The 25521-nt window shown below is 32.8% G+C and overlaps 2 protein-coding genes across 2 annotated transcripts; one reads left to right on the top strand and one right to left on the bottom strand.

The window, feature by feature from the left end:
• Nucleotides 1–309: 309 nt before the first annotated feature.
• Nucleotides 310–2124, bottom strand: LOC129899773 (uncharacterized). Its single transcript, XM_055974792.1, has 2 exons — nt 1974–2124; nt 310–686 (listed from the first exon to the last, which is right to left on the bottom strand). Exons 1-2 carry the CDS (start codon nt 2122–2124, stop codon nt 310–312), a joined length of 528 nt encoding a protein of 175 aa, XP_055830767.1.
• A 19177-nt stretch (nt 2125–21301) lies between these two features.
• Nucleotides 21302–22632, top strand: LOC129899772 (uncharacterized). Its single transcript, XM_055974791.1, has 3 exons — nt 21302–21648; nt 21696–21938; nt 22521–22632. The coding sequence occupies exons 1-3, from the start codon at nt 21302–21304 to the stop codon at nt 22630–22632; spliced, it is 702 nt and encodes a 233-aa protein (XP_055830766.1).
• Nucleotides 22633–25521: the final 2889 nt, after the last annotated feature.

Raw genomic sequence — 25521 nt, 5'->3', positions numbered from 1 at the left:
TAAATACCCCATTTATCAACTCCATAAATGTTGTTGGGGCGTTGGTCAACCCAAATAACATAACCAGAAACTCATAATGGCCATAACGAATCCAAAAATCAGTCTTAGGAATATCTGATGGTCTAATCCTCAACTGATGGTACCCAAATCAGAATTTGATCTTAGAGAACAAGGCCGCTCCCTGAAGATAATCAAGCAAATCATCAATACGAGGAAAAGTATATTTGTTCTTGACCGTCACCTTATTTAATTGCCTATAATCGATATACATCCTCATAGACCCATTATTCTTTTTCACAAGCAGAAACCCTAAGGTGACACACTAGGGCGAATAAACCCCTTACTCAACAGATCCTGCAACTGGTCCTTTAATTCCTTCAACTCTGCCGAGGTCATGCGATAAGGTGGAATAGAAATGGGCTTAGTGCCTGGCTTTAAGTCAATAGCAAAATCAATATCCCTATTCGAAGGAACTCCCGAAAGATCATTAGAAAACACATCGGCGAACTCCTTTACTATGAGAATAGACTCCATGGGAGGTAACTCAACACTCGTATCCCGAATAAAAGCCAAATAGGACATACACACTATATCAATCAATCTCTGAGCATGTATATAGGAGATAGACTTACTAGGATAGGAACCATTAGTGCCCATCCAATCGATCCTTGGAACACCCGGTATCGCTAAAGTCACAGTTTTAGCATAACAATCAAGAATAGCACAATAAGGAGAAAGTCAATCCATACCCAATATCACATCAAAGTTTACTATCCCTAATATAATCATGTCTACCCAAGTATCATATCCAACTAAGGAAACAAGACAGGATCGATACACTCGATCTACCACTAAAGGCTTACCCACCGGTGTAATGACATGATTAGGCATAAGCATGTGATCATAAGTCAAATCAAATCCAGATGTAAAATAGGTAGACATGTAGGAGAATGTAGATCCAGGGTCAAATAACATAGATGTAAGTCGATGGAAAACTGGAACGATACCTGTAATAACTGCATCGGAAGCCTTAACCTTGGGTCTTCCCGGAAAAGCATAACACTGAGATCATTTACCACCACCTAATTAAACCATACCCTACCTCGCGGAACCACAATACCACCATCTCTAACTATCTGAGCTTTACACCAACCTCTAGTCGGAGGTACCGAATCTCTCTCTAGAGCTGCTAAATAAGTGCGCTGGGGCCTTAAATAAGTCTATAATGGGCACTTGTGCATCAAATAACCTAGATATACATAACTAAAATACGACCTCGGGATAGAAGATTGTTGTGGCAATCCTGATGGAATACCACAACCACCTCGATCCAAACTCTAAGACCGTTGGACTAACTGCCCACTATCTGCACTGGCATAGAAGCGTGAACAGATCTCTGGCGCTGAAACTAACTGCCGCCTCTAAATGAACCTCTACCTCCAGAAGAGGTACCCAAAAAATGACCACTAGCACAGGCCCTCTTGGGGTCCCCAAACTCCTTTCTGACCATCAATTCCGCCTCCTTGAAGGTACACATAATGGACTGGAAGGAAGCCCCCTTACGAGCCGATCTAAACACAAAAGATCGAATAGAGAAGGTCAAACCCTTCACAAACCTATGGACTTTCATTGCCTCATATGGGATCAATGCTGTAGCATCCTCGACAACAGGCAAAAATAGGCCTCATATTTGGCAATGGACATGTCACCCAGATTCAAACTCTCAAATCTCAATCTACTATTCTCCCATATGCTACATGGGATGAAGCGATCCTCAAAAGCACTAGCAAAAAATCCCCTCTTAACTGAAGGGGATCCAACTGGTCTGGACCTCATGAATGTCCTCCACCATTCCTTGGCCAACCCACGGAGCTAGAGTATAATGAATCGAACACATCGGGCATCAACCATGCTCACTGCCTCCAACATCTCATGGCAAAATATCAAAAACTCATGTGCATCCTTAATCTTACCACCTTGGAACTGGAGTGGTTTCATCTTCTGAAACCTCTTATAGAACTGCTGATCTGCTATAGTCATAACCATATTTGGGCAATCTGCGCATCGACTACTGGTGGGGGAATTAATGGTAGCTAGCCCACCTGATCCTGAAGCACTGGACATGATATTGCTCTAGAGTCTATACACCTACTCTAGTCTATGAACCTTGTGGCATGCCTGCAGCATCTTGAGTAAAACTCTCCAACATACTCAGCATCCTCAATAAGGTCTTCAGAAGCAAATGGGATGTGGGCTCTGGAGGAACCTGGTCCTCAGCAATCTCAACCAGTGGCTCTGGGGAGGCCTCTCTAGCACGACCTTGGGCAGGTGCCACTTCTTGGGCATGGCCTCTACTGGCAACTGCTCCACGGCCTCAGCCTCTCACTCGACCCCTACCTTTACCCCTAGCAGGGGGTCTCAACAACTACCTCAGAGACTGTCTCTCCTCTACCAATAAATGTAAATTTGGTCCTCGGTATCTGCCAAAATAACACGCGAAACTTACCACTAGCGATAATGGCTTGGCACGATAAGAAATAATGAATAAAGGGAGTTTTCTAATGGTCTTCACAGCTTCTTGAAAATAAGTACAGACGTCTCTATACCGATCCTCGTAACTCTACTTAGACTTGACTTGTACATGTAAAACCTATAAACCTAGAGCTCTGATACCAATTTTTCACGACCCGAATTTGAGTATGATGACAACTATCCTTTTCCACTAGACAAGTTAGCCTAAGACCCAACGTTTTGATAAATAAAGAGGCAATAATCTTAACAAGTAAATAATAAACAAATGCGGAAGTCTGTCAACTTAAATACCCTAAAGATTGGTTGTCACATGTACAAGCCACTAAAATAATAAGATAAAAATAAAAGTACAAGTCTCAATATGTCTTCAACTCTCAAACAGAGTAAATTATGAAAATATGGGAAGTGCGAGTGTCCGCTGGATATCAATAACTATCTCTCTCAAACTCCCAAAAGTATCGAATGATCAGAAAAGACAATGATCAAAGTCCAATCTCAAAACCTACATAAGTGTAGAAGCAAGTGTGAGTACCAAATAATATGGTGCCCAGCAAGCTAACTAGTTAACTAGAAAAACTAAGTAAATCTAATAGAATTCACGAACTCCTTTTCCAACCCAACCGAACCTCCAAACTACAACCTGCACATAAAATCAGCTCAACGTAACAGTTCATTCTAAACAGTTCAATAAGGTTCAGATCACAATTCAATATCACAAGGTATGTCATACAAATAATCACAAGTCACAATTAGGCATCAAAACTGTCACACACAGATATGCAGAATAAGTATATGCACACTCAATGGTCATACATGTGTGCAATTACCGGTAAAGACCTCGATAGGATAACTCTGATCAGAAATAACCTCAATCTCATAATCTCTAACTAAAAATGATCTTGTTTGCTCAACCTCGCCGAAAATGACCTTGGCCATTTAACACCAATGCAAATAACCTTAACAAATAATTTGTTGGAAATAACCTCGGTAATATAATCCCATAAACAATGACCTCGACAATATAATTCCACCAAAAATGACCTCTACCTATCAATCTGTCGCCAAAAATAGCCTCAATAATATCATATCTCAGACCAGAAATAACCTCGGTCTCATAATTGTATGCTTCTCATCACAGTATTTCAGAACTAATGTAACTATCATGCTCACAAAAGTAATGGGGAATAATTAATTTAGATGAACCGTAATCATAATTAGACTATCAAGTATTTCATCAAATACACATATATAACTAGATTACGACATGCACAATTCAATTTTTAACAATAGCACACATCATCTTTTATTACCTTCGTAGATTCACTTTAAATTAGTTCATATTACAATTAAATCCATAACCTCATCCACATTATGCCTAACATATATACAACGAAATACTTGGGATTCTAAGAGATTCACAGAGTTTTAAGAGTCCACTTGTCTTATCCAATATGTGATTGATCAATACAAGTAGGCCTTTTCCTTTTGAATGCACTAGAAATCACCACAATATATGCAAATTCAAGTTCCCAATCAAAATACTGAACCAGCGATATCCAAATCATATGAAAACTGTGCCGAAACTAACCCAAAATGCCCAAAAAACCCAATTTCAAAAATGAGCAGAAAATTTCAAAATATCCTATATGAATAACCTCCTCAAGGTATTTGGGATTTTCTAGTAAAAACAAAAGTGGATTCGGACTTAAAACGAGCTCACAATCATCAAAACATTGAGAACATATTTTCTTGAAAACGCCCAAACTTCTGGACTCAAAACCACAAATCAAAGATGAAATCACTTTGTAATCAATGAGAAATGAATTAAATGGGTTAAAATCATTTACCCACACATTTTCACGCAAAACCCCCTTGAATCGCTTGCCCCCGAGCTCTCAAAGTCTAAAGATTAGGGAAAATGGTCTAATTCTCGTCTTTTATAAAGAACACTATCCATGAACATTTTACTCTTTGCGATCATGATAACTTGTCCCTCGCTATCGTGATGAGTCAGAGGGTTAACTCATTAATTGACCCTCGCAATTGCAGAGTAGGCCTCGCGATCGCGATGACTTACCCACTATAATGATCTAACCCATCGTTACTAAAAATATCTATGATAAAGGTATATAAATCTCTTTCATCATAATATTAGGATCAATTCCTTGATATGCGAGTACATTAATTGTAAAATACGATTGTACTATGCTCCTATCTCAAAGTTGAGTTGAAAGTGTCTTTTTGATTTAGTTTAGGACTTGAGTTCAAAGTAGGGTCAACTTCAAATGACCATGTATCTCAACCTAAAATGAATTAGGTATCTCACGACCTATCAAATTTAAAGTCTATGAGTCTTCTTTACAACGCTACCAAATCTGCCTCATTTAGAGTTTGAAGTAAAACATTATGTCTATTTTACTGGACACTATCCGGACTAGGCCGCTAGAGCGAGATTGAGGCCGTTGTAGCAGAATCCGATCAGCCAGAACTTAAAAATAACGTATTTTGATTATCCCCTTATTTTCTTAAGTGTTAAAATAGATGAGAGTTACCTTACAAATCCCCAAAAGGTTGCTTAAGGATTGGAGAGAAAGAAAAAAGGGAATTTTAACGTGAGGAAGGCTATAACCCATGGATTTCAGGTCCGTCTCCATAGATTCTCCTTCTAAAAGTCAAAGATCGTTCTATAATCCTTCTACAATTGCTTGACACCCAAGTAGGATAGGGTTTCTCAATTGAGTAGTTATAAATTCATTCTTATTGCTTAATAAAATATAGATTGACGGGAGATTATATGCCTAAGCCTTCGGACACGGAGTCTGAATGGTTAAATGATTGTCAATTGATGCTTAGAGTGGGAATGTATATTATGGATCATGTTTATTATGTAACTAGTGATAAAGGTCCAATCTTTAAATGTTAACCTTGGATAAAACTATTTAGAAGGTCAATGATCCTTGTGGGATTAAATGTAGACTATTATTGGATTGTTAAGAGATCTTGAGACTTGTGGGTTATGAAAATATGATGTATATAGAGGGATGTGATTATACAAATAATTATTCGTGTTCATGTTGTTTATTCCTTATGAATTACTTGAGTAATGTGAATCATAAAATAAAAGGTGAATGTGAATAACTTAGGGTCGATAAATCTCATGCCATGAACTATGTAATTACCTATGGTTGTGGATTATAGTTTAGTTTATATCATAAAGGGACTTTTATAGTGATGGAGTAATGTTGTGAAGTTTTCTATGCATTTACTATTGTAGTTGGGTGATTGATGTATTGTAGTGATTGGTCTACAATTCCAAGACCGCGAAATCCACAATCTTAAACTTATTTTACTAAAAATGAAGTCTTGAATAAAGAATGCTTGATGAAATATTGTTAATGAAGGAAAAGATAGAATGAAACCAATGAAATGACTATTTGTGAACAATTGCATGCAATGAACTTGTTACTTGATTGTGCAAGTACGTGAACTATTCGTTGTAGACTGTGATTATGGTTGTGATTGTGATATTGGATTAGGTGTCATGTTCTGACATATATGTTGGATCCAATGTCATATTTCGATACATATATTGGATCAAATGTCACGTTCCAACACATATATAGGATCAGGTGTCATGTTTTGACACATATATTGGATTGAGTGTCATATTCCGACACATATATATCTTGGGTATGGGTTCCATGAGAGAACCATTGTGTAGCTATCATATGTGAATTGATCTTGACTATATGTGTGATGAAAGATAAATTGACTCGATTATAATTGAGCATGCCCATCTTGTGTAATAATTGATATGAAAGGACCAAATATCTAAGTGTTACTATGTTGACTATTATATCTGAGATTTACAATGTGAAAAAATATATTACTCTGAAATAATGAATTGATAATGTGTTCATGTATATGCCCGTTCAGATTATTTTATGATTGCTAGACTTGTCCGCATCATAGACATGGGGTCGTGGGTAAATAAGTGGAGAGTAATCGATACATTGTTAAATGAAATTAGTGACTTAAAGTCAAATATTGCTGATGTCCTGTGGGCATATGTGTTAAATAGGGGATTTGAAGAGAATTCGGAGCTTTTATCTCTGAATAGGCCGCTCTAGCGAGAGGAATCCCGCTGTAGCAAGGCCTCCAGAGTGGAATAGGTCCCACCACAATGGGCCAGTGTGGTTAGAATATGAGCCTTAGACCACTTAAATATTTTCCTCTTTCGAGTGAGATGTTAATTATTCTAGGGTCAGGTGTTGGTGTGAAAGATAAAGGTAGTATACTAGTTAGACAAAGTTAATGAGCCCGTAGTTCAGAAACTCATCTACGTGTTAAATGGTCAGGCCTTGATCTGGATTAGAGTTGATGGCGGACCAACTAGAAGGGATGAGAGTGAGGCTTGAATGACTTTAATGAGGTTAATAGGAATGATGAGAGTTTGTGCATAAAGATTTGGTGGTGTATTTCCTCAAGAGCATGTTTTCTTCTTGTCGATTTCTTTATATTATGCGGTGGTATCAGAATGATCGACGATGCCTACCAGTATATGTTGTTTGTACTGATACTACTCTTGCTTTGCTACTTGGCATAGTCTAGTTGCAGGGTCAATCATGTTTCATAGGTGAAGACGAAGATGAGTCTTCGGTAGCTTTTACTCTTCATTCTTATAGTGGAAACTGTTTCTTGTTTTTATTTATACTTTGTATCTTTAGAAGCTCTTGTACCTGTTTAGACTAGAATCCTTGGGGTGTTAAAGTATTTTGTAATAAATTCTAGAATTTTGATAATTCAATTATGATGTATTTAGGACTCATAAGGCTATTGTTGGTATTTTGTTAAACTTCCGCATGTTATTTCTACAAGGGCTCTCTTATCTAGGTGTTAGAATAGGTGCCCGCATGACCCGATGGGTTAGGTCATGACACCCACCTAGTGATTCATGATCGTGACTAGGCCTACACGATCATGAAGAATAATTATCCCTGCACCAAATTGCAGATACACAACAGATTCCTCTAAGTTTCAAATTCTCGGAATTAACCCTCAGGATTTGTTCGGATCTCGTATATCAAAATCATATGTGCAACCCTACTAATTTTGATGTTTCAGACTCAATGAAACCATCAGAACTCAATTTTGAGGTCTCTTTGACCCAAAAACTAAAAAGTCGCAACTAAACCAACTTTATACCTCAAAAGACCAAAATGCCCTCGGAACTTTCAAAAAATATACAACAACTCTCTCTAGACCTAAAATCTCCCTCTGAATCTAATGGAGTTATCGAAATTCAATTCTGAGCATCCGATCCCCAAATATTACCAAAGTCAAACCTATGGTCAAAAACTCAAGTATTTCCTTAACAACTCAAATCCATGATATGACCCCAAATATGATTCCGTCAATTCTCCTAGACCAATTTCAACGTTTTAGAACTGATGAAATTGATGCAATTTTATTCTGAGACTCAAAACTCCGAATGAACTCAAATACCATCTTTGAGTCATTATAAACATCTATAACTCAAAATTTACCAAAAGTCTCAATTTTTCAAGAGAACTACGGAACTGACATCAGATATCAATTAAATATGACCTAAAAAAAACTATCGACAGGGGTAAAATGGTATTTTTATGAAAATTTTCAAAAATGACCTTTAGGGTCATTACAACTATAAAAATGCTTAGAATATTTCAAGTTTAAGTCTGAAAAAAATATTTATCACGTTTGATTAACGATATAAATTTATCATCAGATAAATTTATACCGTCAATTAAATACAGTATTAATTTTTCTCTTAATTAATCATGGAATATTTTACCTTGATGTAAAATCTATAAACTTTAAATTATTAATCCGCCTTTATATATTAGATATCTCAATAATATGTTTTTAAAAGTAACCCTATTTCGTTCAATTTTTTTTTGATTTCTTATCTAGTGTCCGGTATTCGCATTGGAATTTGACTAATCTAGATTCGTGCGGCTCCATTTTGTGGAAATCACTCCCTATTAAGGAGTTTTCATACCCAGAGTTAGAACCCATAATCTCCTATTAAGAAAGAAATAATCACATTCACTGCACCACAATCTTTCGTGATCCTTCAAATATATTTATAATGATCCTGAAAGTTATTTTTGAAATTTTTTGTAGAATAACCATTTTCCCCCCTCTAGATAGATGCCTCAATTCATATTCGATCAATTTTTTAAATTGATTTTGGAATTTCTTTGAAGAGTTAAGATTTTTGGAACTTTTTAGTTTTCAAAAGACTTAAGTTGGTTAGAAGTGGTTTTTGGTACCAATTGCAGCTATGAGCCTTGAAATGGAATTCCATTAGTTTTATCAGCTTTGAAATATGGAATTTGGTCTACGAGATTTGTCGATTTCAGTTTTGGAGTCGTATTGTGGAATTGAGGTGTTATCTTGGAAGTTTGAGGAAATTTAAACTTAGTATTGACTTTGGTCAACATTCGGAGATCGGATATTCGGAATAGACTTCTGAAGATTCCGTTGAATTTAGGGGGTGATTTTAGGCGTAGGGGAGGTCTTGGTTGAATTTTTAGAGGTCCCGAGCTTGATTTGATATCTTCGAGCCTAACGTTAGTTTACTTGCGACTAACTGAATTTCGGGACAAGGAGACCTGAAATTTGAATCTAACGATTTCATTGAGTCCTGAACAGCTAATTTAGTAGGTTAGCATATATAATTTGTGTGCACGGGGTTTTAAACGAATACCGAGGGTCCATTTTGTGATTTTTGAGGTAAGTGTGTTTGTTGTGTCTGGTGCCTGAGTTCCCTTCTCCGCGTTCGCGGAAGCTGAGGAGGGAGATCTTCGCGTTCACGACATAGCCCCTGCCTTCGTGAAGACTTTGTTGGTCAATACTTTGCATTCGCAAAGCTGTGTCTGCATTCACGGAGGGTAAAAATTATTTGTACAATAATTAATTCCCCAAAAGATAGGAAATGGTTACTTTCCACCATTTTTGAGTTTCTAAGCTCGAAATAGGCAATTTCTTAAGAGATTTTCAAGATTCTTCATTTGGGTAAGTGATTTTAACGAAGATTCTTCAATACCCATTGATTATGTGATGATTTCAACCTCTAATTTCTTGATTTTGATTCAAAAATGGGGAATTTTGCTCAAGAACTTGGGTTTTACTAAAATGGTGATTATGAGTTGATTTTAACTCCATTTTCAAAATGGTTTCCACCTTTAATTTTTTAAATATTTTGAGTAATGTATTTATGTATTAGTTTCTTAGAATTACCCTTCACTTTTGAAATCGGATTTTTGGGTTGATTTTGACCCCGTTTTTCAAAATATTGATATAGGTCTTGATGGTCTCGTATTCAAAAATGGGGGAATTTTTCACCTTTTCCAAACTAAACCCAAGCTATTTTGGAATTAAAATTAGTCCTTTTTAGTACAAAATGTGTCTTTTCTCTCATTATTAATTAGAATATTTTGAGAGCAAGGACTGGGAGAAGAGGAGAAGCCAGGGTTCAATCATTCTTTTCAAAACCTTCGAGTTTCGATCAAACATTCTTCATTCTAGGTATGTAAGGTTATTCATAATGTTGAATTGAGTCCGTCCAAGCGTCCTACATTTAAATTCCATCATTAGAAGTTTCAAGTTGAGTTTTTTCCCTAATGCCATTGAGTTTCAACTGAATTAATTATTCCTTCGTTGAATTCTATGTAAATGTTTTGAGATTAAAATTGTTCCTACATAATTCAATTGTCAAATTTATTATTCATGCTTACATTCACATGAACCTGCACTGAGTTGATGCTCATTGCTTTTATTCAAGGGACATGAGCTTCCCAAATACATATATTATATTGAACCATGAGTATTGATGTTTCCTGAGTTAAGCATGACTTTTCTACAACTTGATGAGTTTTAAAGAGATAGCATAAATGATTGAGAAAGAGCTTGAGTTAATTGATGTAAAGTCCAATGAGACTAGATGAGATGTATTTTGAGTAATTTACTTAATTGATGTATATGAGAATAATAAGTATTTTTGGGAGTAGTATTGAGCACAGGTTTGGATAAGAGTCTAGATAACTCAAATCCCATAAACTACATAGCTAGCGTAGGATAGGATCGTGCCGTTGATTCGAACGTCTCCTCACTTGTCCCAAAATAGGACTTTTTATATGGATCCATGAGATGATGTGATATTTCTTACCCTGGCAAGGTATCAGACAGTTGTGGCAGCGACAACGCTTCGTTGCATCATCATGTAGCTCATAAGTGATGATTGTCGATTAGAGAAACTCCCTAGAAGTAAATATTATTTTTCACCGAGTTGCATTGCATATCATATTTTATAAAGCATTGTCTTACTTTATATTGCATGTTTTATCCAGAGTTGGGTTCCTTCGGTATTTACGTCTTTGAGTATTCATGAGTATGTTTTCCTTCAGCTATTATACGTATCGTACATTCCATGTACTAACGTCATTAGACTTGTATCATTTTATGATTGAGATACATGTGTTAGAGATCATCAACAGGCGCCGTTAATGATCTATCTTCTCTAGCTTTTGGTGATACCTCTTTGCATTCAGAGGAGCTCCTTCTTTATCAGTTTTCTCTTATTTTATTAGTTCTTTTAAGATAGTCGTGGGTTTGCCTCGGCACCTTCTTAGTAGTTAGTTAGAGATTTCATAGACTGAGTGGAGTGGAGTTAGTATGAGTCTTTCAGAGTTTGTTTTAAACTATAATTTTTATTATTGAGTTATGACATTGAGTTATATTTTTAAATTGAGCACTTCAAATTATTTTTAAAGATTGATGAGAATATGTTATAAACGCCCACTTGAGTTACTCTTTTCATGAGTTGAGTCTTCCGCTGAGTGAGTTAGCCAGGACAATGATTCACTTGGGACCAATAATGATTTTCGAGTGTCGGCCACGTCCAGGGAATAGGCTCGGGGCATGACAGTGAGTTTGAGTTCTTTTTTGTTCATCCGAGGCTTCGAGGAGAATTTGAGAGGTAGATGATTGACGTTCAACAATCTCTGTTGTCCCTTTACGTATGCTTTATTCTATTTGAGAAACAAAGACGTCTTGAGATTTATATTTAACTTTCACTTTCATTTTAATAGAGGCTCGTACATATGATAACCAGATTTTTGGGGTTAGTTGAGATGATTTAAGTCTTTCGCATTTGTATATAATTTCTGTTTAGTTACTTATGCTTTATTATCCGTATTTATTGGGTTAGGTTGACTTGTTCCGATGGAAAAGGACAAGTGACATCACACCCGATTTTGGATCGTGACAATATTAGTGTCGCATTGATTAGAAGAAGGAATGTCGGCCTTATATCTTGCATACTCATGAAAGTCACAAATGAAAGTAATGGAAGAGATAACATAGCATCTCCGAATGAATCTTGTAATGTGCGATTCAAATTTAATTAGAGCTTCAATGTAGACTCTGGAGATTGGATGGAAAACTAATTTTAAAAAAAGAACATAGTTAATTAAGGACTTATGCATGAACGTACAAAAACACCATAAAGTAGAATTGCTAGAAGATTTATTTTTTTAACTATGATAAAATGAGCAGTATCCATGGGGCGCACACATACCAACCGGGAACGGCTCAATAACGTTAGAGGTCTAAAGTCAAATTCTAGTTGACAATATATATATTAAATATCAATAACAATAATACTATATCTAGCATAATTTTATAAGTGAGATTTGAAGAAGATAGGATTTATGCAGATTTTATGAAGTAAGAATGTTAAATATGTAAATTTTCAAAGAAGAAATATAAAATATAACTAGAATGATAAAATTTGACTCAAAAATTTGAAAAGTTTATATATTGATATCAAAATAGTGTTGCGCTGAATTTGATAAGTTAATATAATGATATTGAAATAGTATTGCGCTCCTTTAATGTAATGATAACTTGTTGCAATGCATAAAATTTTGAAAAAGACATCAAAAAGTAAATTTTGATCTTTCTATAAACAAACAACAATGGATTTTGCATAATGCAGAAGATTGATATCGTTCAAGAAACTTTAGTATAATCAATAATAAAGAAATAAAAAATGTAAAGGGAGAATCAAAAAAGCTAAATATGAAAATAATAATGTGCGTTCATGTTAGTTGTCTAAATATAAATGAGACAGTAAAATACGTAGACACATCATAAAAAAAAATACTACAGTTAACTAAAAACTATTTAAATTTCAATTATTATAACAATCTCCACATTAAAAGGTAAAATGATATTATATTTTTTATAAATATTATAAAAAAGAATTTTATATATTACTAAATTTGAAAAGAAATTGCTTTAGTTAATGATTTTTAGTGGTTTAAAAGTTCCTTTCAGAAGGTCACCCAAGCAATGGTCAGAAATAAGTGGATCCCCTTCATGTTTTATCAACTTTTTTCACTTTGGCAACTTTTTTCAGTAAGTATATAAGATATTTTTCTTTAATTAAAGATTTTGAATTTAATTTTCTAGAGTAAATTTTCTTTAAAGAAGTGTGTGTTTTTTACAATAAGTTTTAAATATATTACAAATTAAAATTAATCGAGATTTTAAAATAGATGTAAAACATAGCGTAAACAAAGATAAATAAAAGAAAAATTATTTAAATATACAACTTCTATTAATCATATTCTCTAAAATTCTCTATCATTTGAAAAAAATTACAAAAATTTCTACTCTCTCCTATCATCGGATACATCACTCTTACGCGTTGTATCGGAATGCGATATATTGGGGACAAGTGTGTCTTGTATCAACAAAGATAATGTATCGGGATGTTGAGCGTATCGGGATGTTGAACGACTTATCGAGACATGTGTGTCTTGTATCAACAAAGGTAATGTGTCGAGACGCGATGTATTGCGACTTTAAGTGATGTATTTGAAATCCTAAATTTTAAAAGAATTTTGTAATTTTAAAAAAAATAGAAATAAAATGTTACTAACTCTTAATACTATGACATTTGTGTAAAATTACCATAAAATAAAAAACTAGTTTACTTGCTACTTAACTTGTCGACTACATAGAGACAGAGATTAAAGCATCACCCTAGCAAAATATGTTCATTATTTTTGCTTTTGGAGTTTGAAAAAAACTTAATTAAATATATTTCAAATAATTAAATTACCAATTCTCAATGTTTTTTCAATTAATTAAACTAATAAATTAAAAAAATATTGATTATTTGGGAAATTAAACTCCAATTAATTACTTAAATCAACAAATTCAGATATAAATTTTTTTATATTGATACTTTCTTAAAGTAATTTAGAAATTCAACGGTTTCCACTACTTTTCTTGGAAAAAAATAAAGTAGTGTTCTCACAGATAAAATATTTGGTGTGGAAATGTTTTAAAACTTTTTAGGAAAAAAGAAGTTGTGGAAAACTTTAAACAACCACCCCAAGTAAACTTCTTGAGAAAAGTTTATAGAGAAAGTTAACATGGCTAGTCGCCTCTTTAATATATATATATAGGACCTGTCTATTTAAAGATAATTTTTTGTGTAAATATGTAGTAATTATATAAAGTGGTTGGACTTAAAAATGTATTATGTGAGACAATCATCACAGTTGCTTTTTGATTGAGATTAATTCACGACTAAAGAAATCATTATTTTCTTGTTGAATTTTTTGATGGAAAAATATTCAGTGACTATTTTTATAAATATTTTAGTTAAATCGGTGTAAAAGAAAAAATACAATAATGTTTTCATACGGAAAAGTTTTTTATTATTTAATTGAGAATCTATTTTCTAGCATGCATGTTTCTAATGATCGAGTTGGTTCAGTGGAAAATGAATGAAAAAATCATGTTTTATTACACTATTTTCATTAATTCGTGGAAACCTTTCATTTTTAGTACTGATTAAAGAGATGATTATAGGTTTGAATCATTCGGCCGTTTAATTTAGAATATATATACAAAATATATAGTATATACATATATATATAAAACATATACATTAATATTGTATATATTAAATGTATATTTCAATTATATTGATAAACTAGTTGGTGGAATGAGATATATTAAATTTGTAATGAGGGGATAAAAAGCAAACTAATTATTTCATTATTTTGCTTTTGAAAAAAAAAGACTTTTTTATTTCGATTCACCAATGACCAAAAGATTAAAAAACGAAAAAAGAATAATGTTAAATGGTATGTCATAATCATCTGTGGTGGGGACTTTGAGCCTTTAAGGAAGTACTTAGCCAGTAACTAGGAAATGGTCTTTTATTGTCCGGTTTGTGCAGACAGAGAAAAAGAATTTACTCCTACTTAGTTAGTTATGGCTTAGTGGCGAAGTCAGAATTTTCAATGAGTTTTTGAATCTAATAAATTAGTGAATTCAAATCTTATATTTTAGAGTCTATAAATTTTGGATTAGGCCTAATATTTGAACTTGAAATTTTAATGTGGATTTTGAACTCGCTGAACTATTTAGTTAACATCGATCTAATTTTATGTTTAGGAGATCTAAAATTGAGTGAACACCCTTGTCCCTCTCTTATGTTTTTTATTGGAAATTCCAAGATAACCTGTAGCTATTACAATTGCTGCCACAACTTCTGCTCTTCGGGTGAGCATTCTATGGCGAGTATTTTGTGTGCACTGGATAAACTCTCTACTGTGTAATAGCCTGCAAATCACATAAAAATTATAAATTACACTAGACAAGTTTTGTGCGACTCAATTTCTTCATATGAATGACCACCCTCTAAACCAACTGAGCCATCCCGAAAATTAGGATAAATTGAGTCATTGGCATGCGGCTTGCGTGCACCTCCCTTAGGACACTTGTCATCAAGGCCGTGTCTCATTGCACATGCTCCTTTGTGCTTGCTAGCAATGGCATTGTAAGTAGGAATTTTTAGGTAGCACGTGCTTTACACATGTATTGAAATTTTGGCCTCCTTTTGGCCTTGTCTTGAAAAATATGACTTCACTACACGTTGGGTCCTATATTTTGTTGCTGGTCCAACTGTGGACCAAGTTGGTGGTTACCATTTCATACTCATATCTCAATTGTATTACTACTCAAAAAGTATTTATGCATCAAAACGATTATGATAGAGTGATAAATATTTGTTTATTGTTGATCAGAGGTTTCAGAATGAAGTCCTCTTGAGTACGAAGTTGTCTTTGTTAGGAAGTCCAACGCAAATTTAAATTTGATCGATCTCCAATATAAATATTGAATAAAGAATGAAAAGTTTTAAAAAAGAAAGAAAAGTATTTATGCAAATTGAAATATATATAATTAAATGTTTGAATGAATAATTGGTAACTTAAAAAGAAAGTAAATTAATAAATTATATGTTACATATATGTGAAGGACTAGTATTCAAGCTTTGGTTTAGGGCAGAGTTAGAGATCAAAATATAGTTTGACGGAATCTAATAACTTTGATCAAAATATTATATTTGCCTTAAGAAATTTATAAATTTTAAATTCTAATTATATCTTGCTCCATTATATATGTTCTTCATTAAGTTATTTGAATGTTAGAATATTATGAAGGAAACGTAGAAAGCACTATTTAACGATTTATGTTAATTTCATTTAGTTACTATTTAACGATTAATTATATAAAAAATTCAATTAGCTAAAAGCTATTTAACGACGAATTAACTAAAAATTATCGATAAATTTCATATTTTGTAGTAGCGGTCCATAACGGGAAATTAATTTCTTGTGCTGTAGGGAAAACACAATTATAGGTCCACGATTTCCCACTTCATTAAATGATGTCTTATAGCAAAGGGAATGATAATGTACTACTTGGTGATGGAGTAAATTCCTTAATTAATATTACGAACTTTAAAAAGGAAATTATTTTTAATAATATCATATAGTATTTTAACATGCAATAATGTAATTACATTTTTTGTATAACGAAAAGTTATAAATTAATTAGCATATAGTCACACACAAAATATTAAAAAGAAGAAATATACAAGAAGCAAAGAATGTTTAATTTCTATTATATGAATTACAAGAATAATATAAAGATCTTCGATTACGATCCAAGTAACAATAATTTCGATAATGATTTTTTCAAACAAACAATATTTTTTATTTTCTTTTTGACAAAATTCAAATTTATGGAATTATTTAAGACACACACGTAGTTTAATTACATTCTCCTAAGTTTTGATATTCACTATCTCTCCCTTTGCTTATTTATTCTTCTAATTAGTCTTCAAATCTCATATAGTTTTTTTTAATGATGAAATTCATTTGCTTAAAGCAAAATGCATAATTTAATTTAATTAACAGCCCAGACAGTCATTATTTTTTAGAATCTAGAAAAGTTTTCTACTAGTACTACTTTCCAATTTTTACCTTTGGGATATATGTTGGAAAAAAGTTGATTAATGATACCATAATTGACTTAAGTAAAACCGCGTTATCATGATTTGGTAAGCAAGCAAAAGTCTTCTTCACGCAAAACTAAATTGTCTCAAATAATGAAAATGTTGCCATTTTAAGAAACAAACATTATTGTTCTCTAACTACACAATTAAAGGGCATTGTAGTGAGATGAATACGATTTATTTATTCTTAAGTAATTAATAATTAGGTCTTGAATTTAAATTATAAGAACAAAAGAGATTCTGAATCGTACAAAATGTAAATTTGAATTACTCAGGCTAGTTGGATGTCGAATACTAAATGATTACATACAAAGGCAGATGAGATGTTGATTGCTTGAACCTCGGTTCATCTGATTCTGTACTTTCAATGCTGAGTATAAATTTAAATGTAAAAATTCACAAAATTGGAATAAAATAGTATATATATAACCCCATAATTTAAAAGCATAATGAATTCAATGCTTAAAATCTTAAAAGTTGAATTCATAAAACTTAATTCTGAATTCGCATCACATTATATCATAATAGAAATTGTTAAACTATGCGTCATAGGATACCCTAATCAAGTACTCTAGATCCCCATTTAGGCATTAACCCCCTTCCTTCTTTCTAACAACTTTTAAAGAAGAACAAAAAAGCAAATAGAGAAAAGTTAACAAGCTAAAAAAGGTTACTATTAGGCCATAACTAACTATAGACAAGACTACTTACAAAAAGTACATCTCTTTTCTTTTTAGTTTTATATCATATTGTATTATATTACTAATAATTACTAGCCAAAACAGGTGAAAACGGTATATCCATTATAATTGCCTCCAATGGTATAAGATCCTGCATCCAATCAAGATATTTAAATTATCTGTACATGGAAATTAAACTCACACACTATAATAATTAACTGATTTCGCGATAATAATATGGGTCTTTATATTATATTTTTAGCGATAATAATAAATAAGAATACTTATAATCAACAATCCATATAAATATCGTTAAAGAATTTACCGACTTTGACTGCAATGACATTAACTCAATTATTGCTAAGTGTTTTGCAGCAATAAATATTAGAGCTAAAAAAAATTCTATTGGCACTTAATGTCTCTTTTATTATAATGACATTTTAATAGTATTGAATTGGACCATTAATTAACGTGCAATCCTGCATCAAATTTAATCTAACTAGTTCATTTAACAACTACGACTAGGTAAACTATTTCTTTCTCAATTAACCAAAAGAGAAATTCCAATTTCCAGATGAGAGCAGGGGTATAAATAGGGATTTTTTTTAATGGAATTTTTGGATATCTCAAAATAAGGCCACCAATTCTATATTATATCCTTCATGCTCTCGATCTAACGGTCCTCCATCGCTAGTAAGCTTAGCTTCTAGAAGTAAAAAGGCTAGGAGGTCTCCTAAGTTATTGGTATATAGAGGCTTCAAATTATCCTATCGATCATTGATAGTTCCTTTGTTTTTATTTGTCACTTTTCATTTATTAAGAGTTAAACTGTATGAATTTTGATTAATATTTTAAAATGTATTTTTTTTATTATATTAATATGAAAATGATTGCAACTTATAGTTTTTTTTATAATTTTCAAAAATCTAAATTTAAATATTAAATTAAATTAATGTAATTTAACTTTAAACATAGTTAAATTTATGATTATATACACCAAGTGTTTGGTGCATAAGTAGGTGTATGACGGCAAAAATTGAAAAGGAAATCTTTATATAATATGGTCAAAGATTGACTTTATGTATGAAAAAGTGATCTTCTTTGTCTTTGCAACAAGAACTTGTGGGACATTAATTAAAAACTAGATATTTTCATGTATCCCATCAAAGATTATTTTTTTTCTAAAAAGAAAAGAAGTTAATTAGAAGACTACCTAGAGTTATATAAAAGGGAAAAGTAGATGGAAAGAGACTCAACAAAGTTAATATAAGTCAGCAAATAGTCAAAGTATAAACCTTTCATCAGAATTATTGCATACCACCAACATTAATCATGTTTACATTTTGTAGTGCTTTGGGATTAGCAATAATCCCAAGTTGGAAAATTTTGGTATGGTCATTGTTATGATGAAGAAATGTTGTTATAAAGCAATAATTTTTGGCATAATTTTTTTTTTTGGCAAGTTAAGTTCTTGTGTCTTTTTTGCACAAGTTGAAAATTATTACTTCTTTTTTTTTTCCAGCACTGCTCCATGTGAGGGTGGGAAGAAATTAAGATTAAATATTTTGTTCATCTTTTTTTTTAGAACTTTTGGGTTATCACTTATTTTGCTTTTGTCCGGAAGAATTTACATTGCTCTTTGTTTTAGCCGCTATGCTATATTTATTTTTTTCTTTTACTTGAGGCCAATACATTTGAGTCGATGATCTTTCAGAAACAACATATCTATCTCGATGAGGTAGTGTTAAGATCTGCGTACACTTTATCCTCTCTAGACCCTATTGGGTTTAAGTGAGGCGTGAATGGAAAATAAGAATTGAAAAATGTAGGGGAACCAAGTGAAGGAAAAATAAAAAGTCATTTCTCCCTCATTAGTAGAAGAAAGGAAAAATTTTGTTCTTATATTAGGAAACACTTCCTTTAGCTCTTAAAGGGTTAAGTAGAGGGTGTCCCTCGCGCCGTCATCGTTGTCGCTCTCTCGGCTCAGCCTCGACTTCGGTTCGACTTTGACAAATGATGTGATTGATTGACAAATTATTAATTCATTGAATTATTTATTAATTAATTAATTCATAGAATTAATTTGAATTAATTAATTAACGGAATGAAATTAATTTAAAATTCAAAATTCAAAAAGGACATGTTCCTTCCAAATAAATATTTCTTTTCCCAAAAGACACCATGTCTGATCTGAACAGATGAGACTGTTCTAAACAGGTGAGTTCACACCCTTTGTTGGCTATAAATAGAGAGACTTCCTCTCAGTTTTTGACATCAAAATTTCTCCCTCTTCTGCATATATTTTCTTACAAACAAAGTTGTGTCTTTGTGTGATTTTGTTCCTGACTTTTGAGTTCGCTGGAATTATCAAAGTTTGAGGTACCACTATTTTTTTACTGGTTTATTCATTTTATCTTCGGAGAAAATAATCCACAACATTGGGTATAACAAAGGGATTAAATTCTTTAAGGACACACATTGAATTCTGTAGACTCGAATACTACTTTTCTTTTCATTTGTATTATTTCTGGTTTGCTAACTTTAATATAGGAGATAACAAGTTTCGGAAATTTAATATTTTTTTCCTGTATCTGAGGTTTCTAGAGATTAAAACCTTTCTAGTTTTCTAATCTATTTGAATCTGATAATGATTCAAAGAATATAAAAACTTCGTCGGTATTCAAGATTTATTTGGTTAACGATTGGAAGAATATAAAAACTTCATCGTTAAACTAGAAACAAGTTGTATAAAGATTGAATCTTTATTGTTAGTATTCTGAAATACTAAATAATCTGCCTATTTTATTTGTATTTCTGCTTCATCTTATATTCTGTTTGAGGGTTGGAGATTAAAATCGAAAGACTTTCTATTCCAGTTATGAATTTGGTTCGAAGTACTAAAATCTTTATCAAGTTAATTAAGTTTTTGTTTCTCTCGGTTCGAAGACTATAAAAACTTCATCAAGTTGAACAAAAATTCCTATTTGGTCATGTTGTTGTTTAATACTACTTTTATTTTGTCAAATAAAATGGGAGATACAAATATATCTAGTTTTGAAGCAAATACAATGCCTTCATCTAGTCGAACACCAGTTTCGATAACAATGGCTACTATAAAAAAACCTAGAAAGTTCACCGCTATTGACTTCAAATGGTGGCAGCGAAAGATGTTCTTCTATCTGACTACCCTCAGTCTACAATGTTTTATCAATGAAGATGTTACTGTGTTGGAGGAAAGAACTTCTGAAAATAAATTTTTTATTGTGATTGAGGCATGGAAACATTCTAATTTCCTTTGCATGAATTACATACTCACTGGATTGGAAGATAGCTTATATAACGTCTTCAGTAATTGGAAGATAGCTTATATAACTTCTTTAGTATTTTTAAAACCTCTAAAAAAAACTCTGGTATGCTCTTGAGAAATAATACAAAATCGAAGTGCAGGCTTAAAGAAGTTTGTAGCTGCAAAATATTTGGACTTTAAGATGATTGATAACAAGATTCTCATATCTCAAGTCCAAGACCTACAAGTCATTAATCATAATCTCCTGGCAGAAGGTATGATCATAAAAGAGACATTTCAAGTAGCAACATTGATCAAGAAACTGTCTCCTTTATGGAAAGACTTCAAAATTATTTAAAGCACAAGCGAAAAGAGATGACTCTCGAGGACTTGATTGTTTGTCTAAGGATCAAGGAAGAAAATAAGGCTGCCGAGAAGGCTAAAGGAAACTCAATAACTTTGGGAGCAAATATTGTTGAGGCTGGTCCAACAAAATCAAAAAAAGGAAGAAATCTTCTGGACCGAAGAACTATCCTAGTAAAAAAAAAGTTCAAGGCAGACTACCGCAACTGTGGAAAAACTGGACATAAGGCTTTAAAATGTCGTGCTCCCAAGAAGAAAAAGAAGAAAGGTCAAGACAACATGGTTAATACAAATGGAGACTTTGAAAATGTGTGTGCTACGTTGACTGATTGCAACCTAGTAGAAAATCCCAAGGAGAGGTGGCTTGATTCTGGAGGCACCTTACATGTTTGTGTTGTTCGAAAAGCCTTGCAACTTATGCCCCTGCTGCACCTGATGAGACTATCTACATGAAAAATTCTGCAACAGCAAAAGTTGAAGGCTATGGAAATGTATTTCTAAAGATGACCTCTGGCAAGGTTGTGACTCTGAACAACATTTGTCATGTTTCAAAAATGAGGAAGAACTTGGTTTTGGCTGGTCTTTTAATCAAGAATGAATTTAAGTACGTTGTTGTTTCTGATAAAGTTGTAATTAGTAAGAATGAAATGTACTTAGGAAAATGTTATTTCACTAAGGGCCTTTTCAAACAGAATGTAATGGTTGTCGATAATAATAAAGTTCAAGCTTATTCTTACTTACTTGAGTAAAATAATTTATGGCATTCATGATCAGGACATGTCAGTTATAAAACCTTGTAAAAACTGATCAACTTAAAAGTATTGCCTAACTTTGAGTGCAATAAATCAAAATGTCAAGTATGTGTTGAATCTAAGTATGCTAAGCATTCTTATAAATTTGTTGAAAGGAATTTCAGTCCCTTAAAATTGATTCACACTGACATTTGTGATATGAAGTCAATACCAACTCGTGGTAGAAAAAAATATTTTATAACTTTTATTGAGATTGCACTAGATATTGTTATGTCTATTTGTTAAATAGTAAGGATGAAGCAATAAAAATATTTAGGTAATACAAAACTGAAGTTGAAAATCAGTTGGATAAAAAGATAGAAATGATAATAAGTAATAGAGGTGGAGAGTTTGAATCTCCTTTTTCAGAAATAAGTTTGAAAAATGAATCATCCATCAAACTACTGCTCCTTACTCATCTCAATCTAATGAAATTGTAGAAAGGATAAGCCGAACTTTAAAGGAAATGATGAATACCTTACTTATAAGTTCAGGTTTACCACAAAAATTGTGAGGAAAAACCATCCTTACAGCAAATCGAATACTCAATAGAGCGCCCCACTACAAAACACAGTCTATTTCCTATGAGAAATGAAAAACCTAATTTGAAATATATCAAAGTGTGGGAGTGTCTAGCCAAAGTCCAAGTTCTTAAACCTAAGAGGGTCGTAATAGGACCTAAGACCGTGAACTGTGTTTTCATTGAATATGCTACAAACAGTAAAGCATGTCGATTTTTAGTTTATAAGTCCGAACGTTCGAATATTCATAAAAATACGGTAATTGAATTAGATAACGACGAGTTCTTTAAGCAATATATCCATATAGAACTAGACTTGAATTGTCTAATGTAGGGTCTAAACGACCTCGAGAAAAACCAAAGGATAATGTACCTAATAAAGAGATTATAAGGCATAATAAACGTTAAAGGACATATACTTCCTTTGTATCTGATTTTGTAACATTTCTTCTTAAACATGAGCCTCAAACTTTCAAAGAAGCTATGTTTGCTTGGATCGTCCTTTTGAAAAGAGGTTGTCAATAGTGACATTGATTGAATCTTGAGCAACCATCCCTGGGAATTGGTTGATATTCCTCTAGGAAATAAACCTTTGGATTCAAAATGGATGTTCAAAAGAAAAATGAAAGCTGATAGAACTATTGAAAGATACAAGAAAAGATTTGTCGTCAAAGGCTTTAAATAGAAAGAAGACCTTGATTATTTTGATACATACTCACTTGTAACTAGGATTACATCCATTCGGATGGTAAATGCACTAGTTGCGGTATATGGTCTTGAAATCCATCAAATGAATGTAATAACAACTTTTTTAAATAGAGAATTGGAGGATGAAATTTACATGGAACAATCCAAGGTATTTGTGATCTCTGATAAAGAAAAGAAAGTGTGCAAACTTGTTAAGTCACTTTATTGAATAAAACAAGCACCCAAATAATGACATGCGAAGTTTGACCAAACCACGTTGGAAAATGAATTTAAGATTAATGAGTTTGATAAATGTGTTTACATTAAAGATACTCCAAACAAAGTTGTCATTATTTATTTATATGTGGATGATATGCTAATAATGAGTACGACATTACTAACATAAATGCTACTAAATGTATGCTTGCTAGTAAGTTCAATATGAAAGACCTAGGAGTTGTCAATTTGATATTGGGATTAAAAAACTCCTCAAGGTCTAGCATTGTCTCAATCTCATTATATCCAAAAGGTACTTGAAAAATACAAGTACTTAAATATCAAAAGTGTAAAAACACCAATTGATGTGAACCTTGATCTTGTTTAGAATAAAGGTGAAAGTCAGGCTCAATTGGATTATACTAGAGAGTTGGGAAGTTTGATATTCATCATGAACTATACATGACCAGACATAGCTTGTGCTATAAGTAAATTGAGTCGATACACAAGTTATCCTAATCAAAATCATTGAATGGCAATAAAATGAGTTTTGAGATATTTAGAACACACTCAAAATTTTGTTTTGCATTATAACATGTATCAAGCAGTTGTTGAAGGATATAGTGATGCAAATTGGATTGCTAGATTAACTGAAACTAAGCCCACAAATGGATATGTTTTCATCATTAGTGGAGGAGCAATATCTTGTAAATCATCCAAATAAATATGTGTAGCTCTCTGCACAATACAGTCTAAGTTCATAGCCTTAGGCTAGAACGGTGACGAAGCTGAATGGCTCCAAAATTTCTTAGAAGATATTCAATTTTGGCCCAAACCAATGGCTCCTATATGCATACATTGTGATAGTCAAGCTGCAATAGAAAGAACTGAGAGCATTATGTATAACGATAAGTTTCATCACATACGATGAAGACACAATACCATTAGACAACTACTCTCTAATGAAATTATCATAATTGACTACATAAAGTTAAAGGATAATGTGTCAAATCCACTTACAAATGGCCTAACTAGAGAGGAAGTTGAGAGATCATCAAAGGAAATGGGTCGATGGCCGAGGACAAATCATCATAGCGGTAACTTTACCTGGAAGACTGGAGATCTCAAAATCTAGGTTCAAAGAGATCAAGCAAAGTCATTGATGACGGTTCAACATTGTCAAAATATTTTTTATGATCTATTCTCATGATGGGATAATGTTTAGTAACATGGATAAGACATTAAGACCTATTAATGATTTTTAAATTTGATACAGAGTATATCAAATGGTGTTTCTATGGGATGACACATTTAGAAATCACCTATGTAAACGTGAAGTGTAAGCCGCTCCAAGGAGAATCCAGTAAGGCTAGTTTTCTACGCACTTATGAATCAAGAAGTGTTCATGGCTGAAATGAATAAAAAACGAGAACAAAAAATAGTTAAAAGGTTAATTGTGTGACTTATGTTGTCTAGGTATATACCAAAGCTCGACAGTTCAAAAAAATAAAATCTATCGACTGACCGAGTATATCCGATATATGTTCACTATGTAAAGTTCAAAAGGAAACCTACTTATCCACATGCAATTAATCCTTACTTACGAATCACACAATTTTTCATGCATATGTTTTAAACAATAGTCATTCCCCATTCAGGTGGGGAAGGGGGGGGGATTGTTGGGTTTATGTGAATGTGAATGAAAAATAAGAATTGAGAAATGTGGGGGAACCAAGTGAATGAAAAATGAAGAATCATTTCTCCCTCATTGGCAGAAGAAAGGAAAAATTTGTCCTTATATTATGAAACACTTCCTTTAGCTCTTAAAGGGTTAAGTAGAGGATGCCCCTCGCGTCGTCATTGTCGTCGTTGTTCGCTCGACTTTGGCTTCGGCATCGGCAAGTGATTGATTGATAATTTTTTAGACAAAATTTATTTATCAATCTCAATAATTAATTTCCTTTTTTTTAATATTAATTATTAATCTGCTAAATTATTTATTAATTAATTCATAGAAT

Source organism: Solanum dulcamara, chromosome 8, assembly GCF_947179165.1.
Source record: "Solanum dulcamara chromosome 8, daSolDulc1.2, whole genome shotgun sequence".
Classification (NCBI taxonomy): Eukaryota; Viridiplantae; Streptophyta; class Magnoliopsida; order Solanales; family Solanaceae; genus Solanum; species Solanum dulcamara.
Note: the sequence above shows the minus strand (reverse complement) of the source record. Positions and strands in the feature narration are given on the sequence as shown.

Coding starts and splice junctions, on each gene's coding strand:
- LOC129899773 (XM_055974792.1), bottom strand. CDS start 2,124: ATGTCCAGTGCTTCAGGATCAGGTGGGCTAGCTACCATTAATTCCCCC. Junction 687..1,973: donor ACCACTCCAGTTCCAAGGTG/GTAAGATTAAGG, acceptor CTGTGACTTTAG/CGATACCGGGTGTTCCAAGG.
- LOC129899772 (XM_055974791.1), top strand. CDS start 21,302: ATGACTCTCGAGGACTTGATTGTTTGTCTAAGGATCAAGGAAGAAAAT. Junction 21,649..21,695: donor GTAGAAAATCCCAAGGAGAG/GTGGCTTGATTC, acceptor TTGTTCGAAAAG/CCTTGCAACTTATGCCCCTG. Junction 21,939..22,520: donor GTAATTAGTAAGAATGAAAT/GTACTTAGGAAA, acceptor ATGAAATTGTAG/AAAGGATAAGCCGAACTTTA.